This window comes from Pinus tabuliformis, chromosome J (assembly GCF_031772625.1).
Source record: "Pinus tabuliformis cultivar Carrire ecotype Pingquan chromosome J, CPIR1, whole genome shotgun sequence".
In the NCBI taxonomy this organism is placed as follows: Eukaryota; Viridiplantae; Streptophyta; class Pinopsida; order Pinales; family Pinaceae; genus Pinus; species Pinus tabuliformis.
In genome coordinates this window covers 791501687-791520204 of record NC_142295.1, presented here as the reverse complement: position 1 = coordinate 791520204, position 18518 = coordinate 791501687, and the positions used below count along the sequence as shown (strand labels likewise).

The window sequence follows — 18518 nt, the reverse complement described above, 5'->3', positions numbered from 1 at the left end:
GCTAGAGCACATCTGATGCTACCCCAAATCAACACTCCCTCTTAGCGAGGATTGTGCTCTAGTAATACTCCTCACCGAACATCACTCTGATTATCTGACACCAGTACCTATGCTGATGCTAGGCCTCTCCGCCCAACATCCTCTGCACTACTGCATCCTGTACTGCTGCCCATGGCTCTGCCACTGCCACTGTTGCATCTGTACGACAACTCCCTCTGCATCCGTGTTGCTGCTGGTCCATCCTCCCAGCACTGCATCTGCACTGCAACCCCCTTTCATCATGTTGCATCGTGCTACTGCATACTTTTACTGCACTACAACTTAGTTATTGAGAAGCAAGTAACTGATCCACACAACTTCTGACATCCCTGTCAAGTTAGAAACACTCCCAATGTTGAAACCCTCTTTGCCGCTAACAAGTACTCCCTCTACTGACCTCTACGCTGTTGCAACAACTCCCTGCATCTCGCACCGTTGCACACCTCTCTATGCCATCCTACACTGGTGCAACACTCCTATGTCTCTCGCACTGTTGCAGCCTGCTAACCTCGCGCTGCCCAGGGACTCCTGCACTGTAGCACTCTCTGTCGCTCCATCCGCATTTGTCTCTACCTACATTCACCAGTCTTGCTACTCCTCTTCGGGGCTCCTGTAGCAAGGTATAATCCAAGAGGTTGGGTACCTCAAGGATCCTGCCCCTCATCGCTTGTAGTCCTCTTGACTACAGCTTGATGTCTCCCCACTTCTTCTCAAGTGGCACATGAGCACTCATGAGTCATGGCACAATCGTCATCCTCCTCGACTTCTTTTCTCGCCCTCACTGGCTCTGCCTTCGAGTCAGAAGCCTCTCCCTTACTCTTTTTCCTCGGACACTGATTCGCATAGTGACCCAGTTCCCCACAATGGAAGCACTTGACCTTGGAGAGGTCCTTCTTCTTCCTCTTCTCCTGCTTTCCCGTAGATGCTAGAGCCACATCCTTTTCCTCTTGCTTTTTGATCCTGACCCCTTTGCCGCTACTTCCCACCTTGGTCAGCCATCTGATCTCTTCTTGACAAAGAGTCACCCACAGTTCTTCCCAATCCAAAAGACTCGTCCTGCCTAGTATGCTCTGGACAAATGTTTCCCAATCCTCAGAGACTATGTTGAGTGCGGTGCTTACCATGAACTCCTGATCCAGCGTGGCCCCTATGGAAAACAGTTGATCATGGGTCTCCTTCAACCAACCGAGGAAGATATCTATCTGCTCTCCCTTCTACATCTGGTATGACCTTAGCTGATTCTCCAGGAGCAATGTTGCACGAAGCGCCCCCCCCTGGTTCCAAGCCCGGAAGCGCGTCCCGTGCAGAAGCGTCTAGGAAGCTTCGGCAGAAGCGCGCTTCCACTTGTTTGGGACGCTTCTTGGAAATTTCGGAAGCTTTCCTCTGAAGCACGCTTCCGAATCTCCAAATCGTGCTTCGTACGGTGCTTCAGCGGTACGAAGCGTGGCGCTTTGGATGGTGAAGCGTATGCTTCCCGTACGCTTTCGTACGATTTCAGAAAAGCGTTTAGAAAATCGTTTTTTTTTTTCAATTTTTTTTTTTTTTTAATTTTAGGTGAGTTTGCTTGTTGGGGGTGGGTCCACCTTGGGTTAGGGTGAGGAATGAAGGTAAAAAAAATATAAAAAAATATAAATATAGCAAATGCTCCCTCATGGTAATGTTAAATTCTTAAAGTAAAAGTGACATTCTCCTTTATTTTTCATTTTCATCCTTTTACTTAAATTTTTATCATTACCATGAAATGACTCAGGATGTTTGAGAGTGGTTCCAGGCTCCAGCCTCATTGGACTTCATATGGAGAAAATAGAATTTCATATCCTATTCAAAATTCAACAGACTTAACAGTTTTCAGGAATTTAGGATCAATGGGATTGTGGCATTTCATTAGATTATATCAAGTATGAAGGTATGTGATTAGCATTTAATCAAGAGCACGAAGCCCTATATGTACCCTAGTGTTGGTGGTGTTAATTGTTGAACTCCTTTGTCACGTGGCATGCCCTTAGCAAAATATTACCTTTCAATCAAGTCAAAATCATCGATCAAGCATGTTAAGTTTTTTCTACCATATTTTAAGTCTTGAACTAGGTAGTTTGATCAAAATTGGGCAATGTTGACTAATATCCCTAGACAATCGAGGTAGAGGCAAAGGCTAGACAAGAGGAGAAGAATCTAGATTCTAGATGGTTGATGCTCGAATAATTAATCATTAATGTACAATGGATGTTATATCTATCTTGATTTATGCAAAAATATGCATGTTTTCATGTTTTCTACAACTAATTTGGTATTTGGGATGTTTGTTTTGAGTATAAATGCAAATATATATATATATATATATAGCAGACGCTTCCGCAGATGCTTCGCTTCCTAGATTTTTGGAAAATGACGCTTCCGCGTCCCCGCTTCCAAAAAGTGTCCCCGCTTTGTGCAACATTGTCCAGGAGCATCTTCCTCTGCACGGAAGTATGCTGGTACAATGTCTTCAAAGTGTCCCACATCTCCTTTGCGGTTTCCTTCTCTGCAATATGTGGGACCACATGATCCTTGACCCCATCAAGGATGATACACTTTGCCTTAGCCATTGCCTCCTCGTACCTTTCATTAGCTACCGAGTCAACTAGGATAGCCATCACTATCAAGGCGAAGCCCTTGATATGATTTGTCTAGAATGGACAAGATCCTGGCCTTCCAGACCACAAAGTTGGATGCTCCGTCGAGCTTGTCCTGATCTCTCAGCCCATTCACTGCCATCTCTCTGCTCTTCTCTGTCAACTCCTCCGAGTCTCTCTACTTCCCTCCTGGAAGTTCTCGGTTCGACTCCTACTGAGTCTCTCTACTTCCCGTCTAAAAGTTCTCTTCTGGACTCCCTTTGAGTCCCGATTTCCCTCTTGGAAATCCTTGCCAACTATCAAGTTGCTCCTCTCTGATCGTCTGTGCAACTGCAACACTGGTCCGGATTCCTTGGTTAGAAATCCGCCTCGGCAGTAACTCCCTCTACCTTGGTCTTGCCCTGTTAGGTAATGTTCTAACCACAGTGCCCCACCAGCTTCGCTCTCGCAAACTTCCCACATCTTCCTTCCCCCCAGCAACTGAAGGATTGAGCCTCTTAGCTCTGCGCAATCCTGGCACCAGCAAAACAACACCCTCAGCCAACTGTGTCAGCCTCCTAGCCTCTGCGTGAGCCTCTCTCTGCTCTCCTCAGCCTCTGCGCTGGCCTCTCTCTGGCCCAAACTGATGACACGGTCCCTCTGCATCAACCCTTCCTCTGTCGCTTCTGCAAGGATCAGCTACTGTCACTCGGGACAGCTGATTCTATTACAAATTCTCTACTCAGCTAATGCCTTCAACTCTCCTGTGATCTGCAACCATGCCCTGATACCATGTTGGAATTTCTAATTCTAACCCATTAGAAATTCTTCCTACACTATCTGGTTTATTTCATCTACTTGTTTAATTACTTAACAAGTTATTTAACCATATAAATACTGAAAATAAACACAAGTACAGTCTCAACATTTACAGATCATCAACTGAAAGAAGACAAGCACACAAGTGACATCGTTATTTTTGGACAAATGTCCTCAGAAAAACCCAAGGCGGGAAAACCGGTGTAGCTATTCAGAGGGTTATATTATTATGTAGTCTTTCTGAGTACAATTGGGTGCCTAATTGGCTCACCCGACATAGAAAATACACGATAGCAATACCTCTATATTCGGAAACAGGTATTCAAAAAACCTGTCCAATGAAACCCTCTCTGGCATAACTGAAGCTCAGTGCTGGCCCTTCTGGCCTTTGTGTCAGCCTCCTGCTGACTTGCGTCAGCCCCAGAACCCTCTATGTCAGTCTTCTGAAGGCACTGCGCAGCCTCTGGGACCCTCTGCGTCACTCCAACAAACTCTGCGTGGATGATGCAGTCCCTCTGGCCTCTATGTTGTCTCTGCTGGGCTCTGCGTGGCCTTAACTGGTTGTTGCTCTCGCTCTCTCTGCTTTTGTGCTGATCTCTCAGTGCTGTCTCTGCCTCTTTGCCTCGTACTCACTGTCCATCGCTATTGATCACTAATTCAACTTTACTTAGCAACCTCGCTTTTTGGCAAAATGAAAGACTGATCACTTTGGTGTATTCTCCAACTGACCCTCAAGCCTCTTCTTATACTTTTCTCGTTGGTCCTTCAATAACCGAGATTAAATCTCTAATCAACGGCTAAGATTAGATTTGGCTTGATCCACGACTTTTGGAACCTTCTAACCCAGTTTTATATTAATACTCATTAATATTTTATTTTTCCTAAGTTTAGACTTAGGAACTCCATTAAAAATATTAATTATTTTAATACCTCCCAAACTGGGTACAATCTGTCCAAACCATTTCGGAGTCTTGGAGATCTCATGTGCTTTAGCCTCTCCACCAATTTTCATGGCTAGAGCATATCCGATGCTACCCCAAATCAACATAGTTGGCCCACAGAAAGCGTGAGGGTGGGTCATGGGAGAATGATGGTTGAATCGATGGGATGCATCGGAACTTTCCCCTACTATGAACTCCCAATGGACGCTCTTGTCCTAATTCTGCTGCTTAATCTCCTCCAACATTTCTTTCTATCCCTTGGCCAAATCATTCAAATCCTTCAAAAGGCTATTGAAGGTTGCCTCTTCTTTGCTAACTGGTTCCACCATGCTTGCCTTCTCTTATTCCTGCTTTGGGGCCTCATAATTAGGCGTGATCTCCAACTCCCTTTCTCTACTTTTGTACCTATGCCTCCTGTAGGTAATGTTTTTCTTGTCTTTTGGGGTCATAGAAGATTTCTCCCACGGTTGTGCCAAGGCTGGTGCTCTGATACCACTGTAATATTCCTACTAGGAGATAACAGTGATAATCAAGCAAAACTACAACATTCAACACAAAATTCAATCTATCCATTAACAACAACAATTTACTCCAAACACTGGGCCAAGATGAGCCATTTTATTACTGAACCAAGAGGAGTACAAATATATATGGAATAGGTGCACCTGGGCTTGCTACAACAATCAAGACAAGATCCTAGGTGAGAAATGGAAGTGCCCAAGTGTCGGAAGTCACTTTCCTATTAGCTCTATGTCCACCCAAAAAGTTTGTTGTTGCTTCTAGGAAAGATCTGTTGATTCATCCCTTCAGGCTGCTCCAAAAATTCCAAGAAATTAACCACAGGCTCTACTCCACCAGCTCAACAAAACCCAACAAGGAATCAGGCTAGTTCCGGCTGACCCAGAAGCCCTCAAAAATGTGCACTCCCACCTTCAGCCAGAAATGCGCACTATAGGAGTGAACACCCTCAAACTCCCAAACTCTCGGAAACTCCACAACAATCCAACTAAAAAATCTCCTCGACCAAGCCCCCAATACCCAACAATTCCTCTCCACAAATTACCCAGTCACTCACCCCTTGTGCAGGTCAAGCCAAAGACCCTCTACACCCTACCAAAAAGTAGATAAATATTGCTCCAAGCTCCCTCAACTCCAGCTCTGCAAAACACTCCAAACCTATGGCAAATACCAAGACAATAGCTCCTTAGAAGACCCAAAAGATGATATGGCCGGGAGCAATTTCTCCCACAAGTGTGTGCTCCTTGAATATCCCAGAAATACCTCCTAGACCAACTCTAAAATGTAGCAAGTGACTCCCCTAGGGTGGCACTCGAAGTCCACCAAAGATGGAGCTGAGATCTCCCCACGGAAACCTCTTGTGCTCAACAACATGAGTAGACTTGGCTGAGCAACTCAAGCATACAAGAAGTTCAAATCTCAATTTAGCAAAAGTCCCAAAATGATGCATTCTCCTTCTATTTATACTTGGGCTCCTCCCCTCTCCATGTGGGCCCCATAATTCGTCCCCCTTTCTTCCCTCTCTCTCCACAAATGTGAATTTCTCCAAGGGGTGTATATTCCCTCTTGGAGTGGTCTCCACATCCCACTAATATTTTGATTTGCCTCCTTTCTTCCTATGTTTGGGCCTCCCTTAATCGAAATTGCAAAGTGGGGTCCTCCTAACCCACTTTTCCTAAGTCCAACATGTCAAAATACCAAAATTGTGCAAAAATGTGTTTACTTAGCAAAATTGCTAAGTGCGAACATCACAGTAGGTGAGCCCATTAGGGGCAACTTTGTCTTACCTTGTCCGGTATGATTTGCGGGCTATTATGTCGGACCCAGAGGCTTTCTAGGCAGCAGCAAGACGTGATTGCGAGTGGCAGCTATGATTGTATGGTTCTTGTTACCGGTTTCACTCTGGACAATATATATATATATATATATATATATATATATATATAAACTCGGTCAAAATAAAATAAAATTAAAATAAAGGTAAAAATAACAAAATAAAAATAACCCTGTGAAAATAAAATAAGAATAAAAATAAAAATGTTTCTATGCGAAAACATTTTTACTTGATCAAAATAAAATAAAAATAATGTTAAAATAAAAATAACTTCATGGTGTTGACCCATGGTATTCACGTGGAATATAGCATATATAAAGGGGGAAATTAAAGCAGCCTAGATCCATTTTAACTCTGGATCTACCAAGCGCCAAAAGGGATGAAATCTCTTGAGATGCAAAACTCTTTTAGAGTAAAAATAGATTTGATCCCTCTCGGCGCTGAGAGATCTAGAATTAAGATGAATCTAGATTGGTACAAATTAGTTTATTAGTAAATTGAAAAAAAAATATATTAAGGATTGGTTTTCAAGTTACACAAACTAGCTTATTCATTGTGTACAAAATCATGTAACTTCAAACATTTCAATATATAGTTTTTAAATAATATCAAAGATCTATTTTCAGGAATTATGTATACACTTGGGTTCGTTAATTTTGACATTTTAATATGATTGACAATTAAAAAGTATTAAATCAACAAGGAAATTGTGTTGGTTTAACACAAATAATAATGTTTTCGTGTACTTGGCCCCCTTAATTTTGACCTTTTAATATGATTGACAATTATGGGACTCCTATTAAAAAGTATGAAATCAACAAGCAGATGATGTTGATTTAAGTTATATCACAAATAAATAATGTTTTATATTGAAGTACAATAGAAGATACAACTATACATTAGTACTTTGAAGTTTGAACAGCAAGTATTAAAAAAATATCAAGAAATACACTTACTTTTTGGATTTCCTTTGTTGCATGGAAAGTGTCTTTGGAGGCAAGCCAATGCCCTACAGAAAAAAATAAAAAATTAATAAATTTAAATGTGTTACTTTCAAAAAATATCAAGTAAGAAAGGTAAGAAATGTAGTTAGTTAAATCTACTGTAATGAAGTATTTTTAATAGGTTTATGGTTTCTAAATTTACTACATTTAGTTATTATGACTAATAATAATGTGTTATCAATATTATTATTATTATTTTTCTCCATTGGTAAGTTTTAAATTTTATTGATAAATCAAGAGGTATTACATCATATACATTTATATTAGAGTTTTTTCCACCACAGTTTGCTACTAGGGAAACAAGACCAACAATGGAAAAACAATATCTTTGTCCAAAAGGCAACAAAAGACTTGCAATGACCATAGCTCAGTTGTTGATTTGCTATTGTGATACATAGTTTTGATCCTAGAAAAACTGCAGTTGTGCTGCCCACAAGCTATAATAACCGAAAACATAAAAGAGCTGAAAGAAGAGCTACCACAATCAGAGAGGAAAACCATAGCACAACTTAGGTAGAGGTGGAAACATTTATAGGAACTTCAGGGGTACCAGGAGAAGCAAGGCCTTTTCCTTTGGACAGAATGGCCTCAATTCTAGCCAACCAAAGGGTCATATCCCTGTGTTATAGGGACATTTCCTTATGCTCAGCCTATATGTCATCCAACTGAAGAGATAGTTCCCTTTTGTCATCATTTATGTCCAATAGAGTTTTACCAATAAGAGACTTGATATGCCAATATAACTCCAAAGTCCATAAATATTGGTTTTGCCTTCCCTGGGTGTAGTTGGAATGTAATGTTCTCTCTAATTAAAAATCAGCTCAGTGAATTCTGCAATTTTTGCAGTTCTGGGTGGAGAACAATTTTGGACATAAACTTAGGAAATGTGGGTAAAAGGCAATTAAATTAAATTTTATGAAGGGAGGCTTCAAACATTAGCACACAAAGGGAAAATTATTTACATAGTGGGATGTGACGGACACTCGAAGAGAGAATTCAAACTCCCTTGGAGAATTTCGATTTGGAGGGAAGAAGGAGAGAAGGGGTTGAATTGTGGAGCCCACAAGGAAAGAGAAAAAGCAGAAATTATAAATTAGAGAGGAAACCTCCATTTTTGGGACTTTTGGCTATTTTCAGATCTGAACCATAGTTTGCTTGTCCTGCTCAGGCAAGTCAACTGGTGCTGCTTAGCATAGAGATTTCCGGGCGGGAATCTCACCTCCTTATTCAGTGGACTTTGAGTGCCACTCTAGGGGTGTTCATCTCTATCATTGCAGAGCTGTTCCGGAGACAATTGCAGGGGAAATTTGTCCCATTTGTGAGTAAATTGGGTGCAGCAGAAAAACTCGCACTCATTGGGAGAGATAGCTACAGGGCAGATCTAGTTCTGGGAATTTGAGGAGATCCTCCCCTAGAATTTCGCTAGAGGATTGTAGGAGTTGTAGGCCAGATTTGGGGAAGAATTTCAAGGGCGTAATTGTGCATTCTAGGCATGCGCAGAGGGTCACTGGCAAGGCCTACACAGGGGTCAGATTAAGGAGAATTTGTCGTGGAAAGGAGCTGGAGGAAATCAGGAGGAACTCGGGAGAGATTTAGGGAGAAATTTGCAATGACTTTGGGTAGGCCCTTTGGGGAATTTTGGGAGCTCCCTTCAGCAGTTTTCCAATGGTGCGTACCAAAGAAAAGGCTGGGAAATTTGCTCTAATTTGTGGGTTTTCCAAAGGTTTGAATCTGTAATGTTCCTTCTTCTGATGTTCCTTATGGCATGGTAGGATGGACTTTTAGAGTTGGGGGCAGACAGGTCACAGGTACAGGTTGGCGTCCTCAGTAGGCCCAGAGGCTTTTGGAGGGGTTTTGAGGAGTTTTTATGAGGTCCAATGGCATTCGCTTGGTGTATTCCATCATCTGCACAGTTTGCCTTTCGTTCCGTTGCATTCTGACAACTTCCAAAAAAAAGAGTTATTAATGGGCCTGAATCAATTAATTATGCTTAAGGTGGCATTTCGGGAGGAATACTTGACAGAACACCTTAGTGTAATAGCTCGTTGGAACTGGAACGAGAAGATATGCAGGACGGGAAAGTTAGACGTGATTTTCAGTGACCTGAGGAGGCATGGTGGCCAATTTACCCTTTTCCCACATTAAAAAGAATATTTTAATCGAAATAAAAGAGGGAAAAGTGCTCCATGATTAAAATAATAATAAAATAGGAGGTTCTAGAGGAGTCCATCAGATTTATAAAAGAGGAGGAGAAGGCCATTAGAGGACATCTTGGATTTGATATTGCTTCTTGTATGAGAGGTTGAGAACCCGATTCTCTACTTCATTGATAGCACCAGGACGGAAACCTCGGGTGATTCAGTGAGATTGGGCGAGTACCCATCTCCCCTTGGTGAATTCATCCAAAATTCATAGGAGAGCTCAGCAGTGCAGTTCAGTTCAGTTTGGAGGAGCAACATAGCAGTGCAACAGATTATCTTGGAGGCCAGCTTTTCATCTCAGCTATTTTGATTGTATGTGCATGTAACCCCAGTTTACCCATTATAATAAAAGTTGAGAAATTTTTTGTTTATTATGTTTATTGGGTTGTAGTGTTCTATTTGTTTTATTTTACATGGTAATCTTATGTTAATAAAATGTTGATTTTACGGTGAAATTTTGGGGTTGAATACATTTTTGCAATTTAGAAAAATATCTCATTTGGGACATTACAATGGTATCAGAGCATTGGTCTTGGTTCAGCCTGTGGGTTTTTCAGTTTCCAATTGCAGTGATTATTGTTGGGGGGTTTTACCGAAAGAATTCAAAAAACATGGTTCTAGCAATAGAAAGAAAATTTATTAAAGGGTTCAACAAATTTTCTTATTAAATGAGCAACAAATTCTTAGACAAATTGTTGAGGGCATTCGACAAATTAGAGCATCTAAATTTATAATTTTGCAAGTGCAACTGATCAAATTTTTTTAACTTAAGTTGGCAACAAATTCCTTGATAAATTGTTGCAAGCATAATGAAAATTCAACAAATTGGTCGAATTCTTTAAAGTCCGTGAGCGAATATTGATTAAAGGTCAAATTTATTTTGTACAAAATCGTGAGCTAGATTCGTAATTTTAGAGAGGAAAAACGCCAAGCCAGACTCCCTGTAGCCGCTTCATTGGAGGGCCACATGTATTGAGGGGACGACTCAGCACTTGTTTAAAGCCCACTGGGAGTGATTAATAGCTGAGAGTCGAGTTAAATTTCCAGATTGAGTCTCACGCTAGGACTGCCTAGGGTAGAATTAATTGTTGATCGAATTATTCGCCAACAGAGCCCATGTCAAACATTGTCAACACATAACCACATTTGTCTAAGACCGATCAGATCATGTTCTTTCACGTCGAGTTGGTCTCGGTTGGGTGAAGCGACAGACAAGATCCACGTGATCATTATTTCCGGAGGGCACCGTCCACAATCATGTGAGTGCAACGTGGAATTGACATCCTTCAACCGGGGGTCATCATTGAACTCGGGTTGATCGCAGCCAATTTTTACACTCTGTGAGAGATTGATCATTGTCGTGTCAAGCAAATGAGAGTTAGGATTCCTGGTGCTTGGTCGGGAGAAGTTGTTTCCGTCTCTCCATATCTGATCATATTGTAATGGTGATTTCAGTGGGTGAATCTAAATCTCCCTGTGTGAATGTTGTGCGTGTATCAAAGTTATCTGAGTTATTTGTGGCGGCATAATTATCGTTTGAATTGCATGCTGCTTGAGAAACGCACTCACGCGACTCAAATGGTCCACTAGGTTCGGCTTAGTGATAATCGGTGGTGTTTGCCACCGGGAGGGGAACGACTTTAACATGGTGGTCATTTAAGTGGAGAACACACAGACAGACAACTGAGGGACCATTACAAGAAGAGACAAATCATAACCCATTTCTGGGGGTCTTGCATGAGGCCAGAAATAAACTACAGGTGACGTCATGGCCTGTGGAGGGTTGGCACAAGGTGGGATCCACACACAGAGGGGCTACAACTATTTACTACAGGCAGTTAAGCGGAACTATGCTTCAATTTGGGCGTTAGATCCATAATCATGAGCGTAAGGAGACAGTGTGGAATGCCCAACCATCTTTAAACCAGTATTGAAGTGAACGAGGGAGGCAAATCACCCCTTAGATTATGTTCAGCAACAGATACGTTATGCTCAGTGATGCTAAACGTTAGATTGTGAATTGATTGAAGACGTAGGATCAATGTTACCAGACTCGGAATCGGCAATAAATCGGCGAGGCAAAAGAGCGAAGAGTTTTAATCGGATCGGGGAAAAATCGGGAAAAAATCGGTGAATTCAATAAATAAAGATATATACATATTGAATTAAAAAAAACATTGTTCATTCATATTCAACAAAGCCATGTCCAGACTCCAAACAATGCATAATATCAATAGATGTCCCAAATATCATGAATGAATAAGTATCTCATATATGTTATGAGTCCAAACATGATCCAAAGTACTAAGTCCTAATTCCTTACCAGTGACAACATGAACCAGAAGCATCTCCTGAAAGTTTATAAAATACTGCATACGAATCAGTAAAAACGCAGTAACTAAAATCTCTTGATTGCTGCTGAAATGATACAATAATGGTTTGCCACTGAAATCTTTGACATAGCACACGTTGAAGCTACACTGGAACACACTGCACACTATGACTCTATTACACTACGACTCTATTACCTTCTTGATGTATGAGTTATGGGCCTGAGAAGTGAGAAGTAAGTTACAAACCAACGTTTAATTTTTAACGTAACTAAACCACAAAGCGAAAAATGCGGGATCCCTAAAAGTTAAAATCCGTGCTCGTCGAGTTGACAATTGAAAATCACATCAGTCACCTAAATCGAAATTAATTGGTGAGTCGCAAGTCAAACTCGGGTTGACCACAAGTCAAACTCAGCCAACGCAAGTTTGACTCGCCCAGAGTTGAATCGGATCGTTTGAGGGAAGAGCAGAGTTTGACTCGTGATTAATCGCGAGTGATCGGAGATTCATGTGTCATTGCGTAGGATATTGGAGTAGCTAACAAGAGAACACAATGGGTACAATTGTTGCTCATGCAAAATTAGAAGAATACAATGAAGCACACATTTATAAGCTGAGTTTCAAGCGTAGTGTGGGACGAGACTCATTGTTGGAGGTCACCGTCAGTCTTGGGCACGCAATAACCATTAACTAGCTGGGCATGTTAGCTACTAGCCCCACTCTTGTGCGTATAGAGCCACAAAGAAACAGTCTACAAAAAGGAATGAGTCGTTGGCCTGTTGACTTGTGATGGAGATGTATCATTGAAGGAGGAAGCTGATACATACTGTTTTTCTTTAAAGAAGTCTAAAGTCCAAACCAATCAACTAAGGAGCTTTCCAACCATTGTCAGCTAAGCCAAGTCACAAACTCAATTTATTGCATGTTGTTTTCACTGAGAAATTCAACAAACTCAGAAAACAGTGACTTCATTAGCACAAATATTCTTGTCCTCATTGAACCAAAACATGGATCAAACTTTTACAAACTCCCTTAATAAACCAACAGCAACAAATAACAAACCCTTCTCAAAGGGGGTCCACGCCATTCCTCAAAGAGAACAACCAAAGGATGTGCAAAAGGGGCAAGAAATAGGGCATATAATATTTGCACTTGGGACAGATTTGGATCTGAATCAGGTCTTTTGTTCAGCAATTGGTTTCGTCTGAGCCGAAGGTTGTATTGGACATAGACTAGATCATTTAACCGTTTTTGATCCAAACAGTTTCTCTTCTTTGTGTGAATCCTCTCAAAGACAGACCAATTGCGCTCACACCCAGTAGCACTGCAAGTTTGACTCAAAATACGAATTGCAAACTTCTGTAATTCAGGACAATAGCCACCAAAGGCCTCCCACCATTGTGCTGCAAAAAACATAGGAGTGTAATGAGTTAGCTCAACAAAATTACAAATTATATCCAACTTTCAAATTATAAACGATTTAACAAAATTTAAAAAAAAAGTAAAACTATTAAGAATTTGAAAATTGAAATTTTTGTTTACCTAGCTCATCTGCTTCTCTTGCAATCTTTGCTAGGTTCTTCCCAAAGGTACCCGAGGCATTGCTGAAGGTTGTGACCTGTTGGTGTATCTCCAGCTGATCAGACTCCAATGGGATCATGCGATTAATGCAATCAATCAATCCATCTCTGACCTCCCCCCTCAAAGCTCCTGACTCCTTAGCTTTATAATGATACCGTGGGTTCAAAAAATACCCAGCTGCATGTATAAGGCGATGGCGTTGATTGTTCCATCTTTCATCAATGATTTCCCAAATGGGCCCATACTTTGCCACTCTATCCTTGTATGCCCTCTTTATTTGCTCCTTTGCTTGATCCATAGCCTCATAAATGAAGCCCATAGCCAACCTTTCCCCATCCACCAACCGCAACACCTTAACTAGTGGCTCAGCAAGCTTCAGAATCTCTGCTGCCTTTCTCCAAAAAATTTCTTCATAGACTTTTTTTTTCAATTCTTTGCCTTCCGGTTTGTTAGACCAATTGCTTTGATTCCATTCATCATTGGAAAACATCTTTTGCAAGTTTCTATGTTGGGAAAGCATAGATTGCAATGTCAAAAAATGAGTAGCAAATCTAGTGATGGCATGCCTAATAATATCCTTGCCCCCGGTGTGTTTCCTCATGAGGCTCAAAATCAATGAATGATTGTAGATAAATTTTGTTATGCTTTTGGCATGATCTACAATGTTTTTGACCCAATCTATTTTTCCAATATCTTCAAGCATGAGGTCTATGCAATGTGCAGCACATGGGGTCCAAAAGATGGTCTTGTGTTTTTCCTCTAACAGTTTACCAGCAAGAACATAGTTAGAGACATTATCTGTGATGACTTGAACAACATTAGCCACCCCCACCTCCTTAACAACCTGATCCAATAGCTAAAACAACAATTGCCCGTCTTTTACCTTATCAGATGCATCAACTGATTCTAAAAACATGGTTCCCCGTGGGTAGAAGACAAGAAAGTTTATGATGGTACGGTTTCTTTGATCAGTCCATCCATCTGACATGATGGTACATCCTATTCTTGCCCATGAGTCCTTGAAATCTTTCAAATACTCATTAATGGATTCAATTTCTTTCTGCAAACGATACCCCCTTAGCTCATGCATAGTAGGGCCTTTGAAGCCTTTTCTAGCAGCATGTATGGCATCAAACATAGGCTCATAATATGGTGAACATGAAGCATTGAAGGGGATATCAACATCATACCACCATCTAGCTATGTACTCACAAGCAGTCTCCCTCAATTCTTTCTTCCAATGATCATCTAAAGTGGGTTGCATTTGACTTTTACTAACTTGAGGACCATTTGCATCTAATGGAGAGGAGGGAGTGAAATAACTTTTGATAGTCATATCACCCTTTTTCATTCTACCCTTTCCCTTATCTTGAATAGAACCAAAAGAAGGAAGAACATATCGGAAAGGGTTGGATGCATCAGTTTGAGGGATAGAGGAAGAACCCTCAAAATCATAATTAGGGTTGGTAGCCATCATTTTTTGTATCTCCCTCTTCCTCCCAATTTCAGCCTCTATTTCTCTTTGCCTAACCTTATCTTCTTTAAATTTCTCAAAGTTGGCCAACAATTGCTTCCTAATCTCCACAATTTCTGGTGAGGTACATGGAGTAATTTGGCCTCTAATCCCCGTCAAGTGTTGTTTCAGCCTATTAATGCCCCCAGGACCTTCCTTAATTTTTTTATGGAAAAACTTGCATTGCATTTGACTATCAACCATTTCAACATATGCCCAAGCAAGATCTCTCGCTCTAGGTGCCATTTTTTTACTAGGGAATGAAAGCAAACAATCTGAACAAAAAAAAAAAAAAAAGAAGAAGAAGAAGAGATTTAATGTTCATTTCTTTCACAAAAAACACTCTCTAGGCTTTCTAGATATGCACCTAAAATTGAATAAGCAAAAACAGATTTGTAGAGGCGAAAAAAATACCTCCAGGCACAAACTGCCTCCTCAAGCTTGCTCCAAGAATCAACTCAATGTTGCTCCAAATGACTGCCCAAGAAACTCCTCACTCCAGCTACAATGCTTGCCCAAGACTCCTCACTGCTGCTCCAAAAACAAACTCAAGAACTGCTTACTAACTCTCAATGAAGTTCTCACTCAAATGCATGAGATGGCTGTGAGAGAATGAGAGCATTTGAATGTGTTAAATAGGGTTTGGGAGGGGGAAATGGACCCCAAATAGCATTTAACTAATTCATAAAACACATTGGAGTCCCCACCAATCAGCAAACACTTAAAAATTTAAAAAAAAATATGAGAAATCACATTTTAATTGGGGTTACAGGCCGCAGTTAATGACTCAGCCGAGTTATTGCAGAAACGACCGAGTTGGCCAAGTCATGGCTGACTCGGTCGAGTCATACAATAACTCGGCCGAGTCAGCCATGACTCGGCCTTCCGTACCATTTCTTCAACCGAGTCACAAAAATTTGCAATGAAATGGATCAACTCGGCTGTTTCGGATTCGATTTGGCCGAATTTTAAAACATTGATTGTCACAAAGGGGAATGTCATGGGTCACCCCACCCTTTGCTATAAATAGTCCCTCACAACTCATTGTAGAGGCCTTTGGTCAGCCAAGCTTCCGATAAGACTATCTTGGAGAGAGCTTGGACAGTGTTGTAACGCGCCTTGGCTTCTCCACTGCACGAAGCTAGTACATCTCTTTGGAGGAGCAGGCGGATGTGGCTGTAACGTTCCACTGTTGGGGTTAGCGGGTGTACATGGATGTATTGTATGACTGGAACTTACACTTCTTTATATAATAAGAGCCAGCACGTTTCATGCATATGTTGTATTGTATTCCAGCTGTCTTGTTTACTCTAAATGACATATGTATTTGCTTTCTTACGCACACATGTATGGATTGTTCTGTATGAGCATGTATGAATCTTTCTGAAATGTTTTGATTGGTTTAAACATCACTTTGGATTGCCAACTGACTTGCTTTCCATCTTGTGATGCATCTTCACTCGTGTGCTCCCTTTCCATCCGAGTACTGCTACAGGTTGCCAAGGGGCACACTCATCTCAACCCATGTGTTAGAACCTCTCATGTGCCTTCCTTGATTCACTGCAGCGGTCACACCCTTGCTACTAATAGAGTTATCTTACTTGCCTCTGTACGAAATCGCGGTCAAGGCATTGCTATCGACCCACTGCTAGGACTCCTACACCAAACGGTCTGAGGTCTGATTGGGATTTCTTACCAGGGAGATCCCCTTGGCAGGTCTAGCACCGTCAACAAGTCCCTAAGTCGAAAATGATGGGTTCTCTTCCTTAGCCAAAATTGTGCAAAATTGTGTAGCAGCACCCTATTACAAATGTGTTTGAGACAGGACATGACAATCCTCCCCTCCCAAATGTTGCTTGCCCTCAAGCAACCTCAAAGCTGGGTGCTCCAATATGTGCTCACCCTCCCAGGTGGCATCCTCATCCAGCAAGTTCTTCCAATGCTCCAAAAATCGCTTGTCCTTAAACAATGCTTGAACGAGCATCCTCTCTAAATGTGCTCCCCACTGTCACTGCAACATGTGCCAGGGTCCCAGATGTGCCACTGAATTTCCCTTGACCTCAGCACTGTCCTGATATGAAAGAATCCTTCAATACAAGATCCCAGGCCATCCTATCCAACATGAAGCTCCCCTCGCTCTACTCACTATCTTGCCTGCTGCAAGTACCAGAAGTCCCTTGCTCCATCAGTGACTTGCTAAAGCCCAATGGAAGATCTGTATGATCTCCCCCTGCAGTAGTCGGCACATCCCTAAAGGTTATTGAGTTGTGAATAGCTATGACGCCCCAATTCCTTGCTAGTCCCAGAGTGGTGCCCCCATGGTGACACTACGCTACTCTAACTATGTCATACTCCCCATCATGCACAGACAGTATCCTCCTCTCCTAGAACTTGATGGTGGAATATTGAAAGAGGCAAGACACATCCTGCCTGGGCATCTCCATGGCACCAAGGCCTACCCATCCAAATCTAACTCTGAACATGTGCCGCAATAGAGAATGTCTGCCTCCCCATATGATGAAACCCTCTGTGAACCCCATGTGTCATCCCAAGAGTGAACTATATCACTATCTGCCACGACTCCACTCATCACGAGTGATCTATCGATCAATTGAATCCCTGCATCCCATAGGCAGACCTGTTGCGGCATAGCCCTGACAACTGATGGAATCCCTTTGGCCCTCATCTCTAGTCCCTGCATGCCACCCATATATAGGCTCCATACATCATGAACTAATCTAAGGCATGTTAAACTGTCTAGTGCCTGCCACTGTGTAGTACTGATGACCACTGGAAACCACGTGTGCCAAATAGCTACCCCCTAAATGCAACCAATAGATGGGTATCTGATACGCGCAATCGACTCAGTGTATGCAGATCCATCCTGCTCCTGCCAACCATCGCCACTGGTTCGGCTACCTGCCCCCTGGAGAATGTGTCGATACAATGTCGGGAACCCGGATACATACTGGACAACTATCTCAGCCGTACACGGTATCCTCCGCTCATGCATGGTCCAGACAAGCCCTGTGTAAAAAGTACAACATGTCTCCCCTGTGACCAGCTCCCCAAGCATAGGATCAGTGATGAATGATATGCCATCCCTGTCGGTGATCACCTCATCCCTCGACCTGTGGCTGTCAATTCGCGCACCGACTCGATGGCCCCGCTAAGAAGTTTCCCCTCTATCGCACCAAGTATCATCCAAATATCTTGGGTGAGCTCCCTGTCCCCTGCTGCTTGTGCCCAAAGTGTCAAAGGACAACAACCAGATCGCCCCTTCCTATAAGTGACGTAGAAGAGAGTCAGGAGTGTGAGTCCCCGCAGATACCATCAAGTATCACTCATTTGTGTCCTCATCGATCCTTGGTGAACTACACCCAAAGGTATGCCCAGTATCTCTGTCCATGGGTGTCCTTGGTGGCAACACTCCAAGACCTCGTTATGCAGTACGATACGCCTCTGCATACCACCGATCATCCTAGTACTCCTGGACATGCCACTGTACACCATGGCCTACCCCTATACACTGTTGGATACCCTCGGCTACAGCTATGCCATCTTGTATCGTCCTGCTTCCTACCTGTGTCACTGCACCTGTCACTCCCCGCATGTACTCACTGCGATGTGAGGCACTCCCACTC

At 42.2% G+C, this 18518-nt stretch overlaps 1 protein-coding gene across 1 annotated transcript in view; it reads right to left on the bottom strand.

Annotated features, from left to right (window-relative positions):
• The window catches only part of LOC149229094 (putative LRR receptor-like serine/threonine-protein kinase At1g56140), a 412674-nt gene that overhangs the window by 62266 nt on the left and 331890 nt on the right, over window positions 1–18518 (bottom strand). The window contains exon 16 of the mRNA XM_089378460.1: window positions 7199–7251. Coding sequence (XP_089234586.1) covers window positions 7199–7251 — 53 coding nt within the window. The remainder of the gene's footprint in view (window positions 1–7198; window positions 7252–18518) is intronic.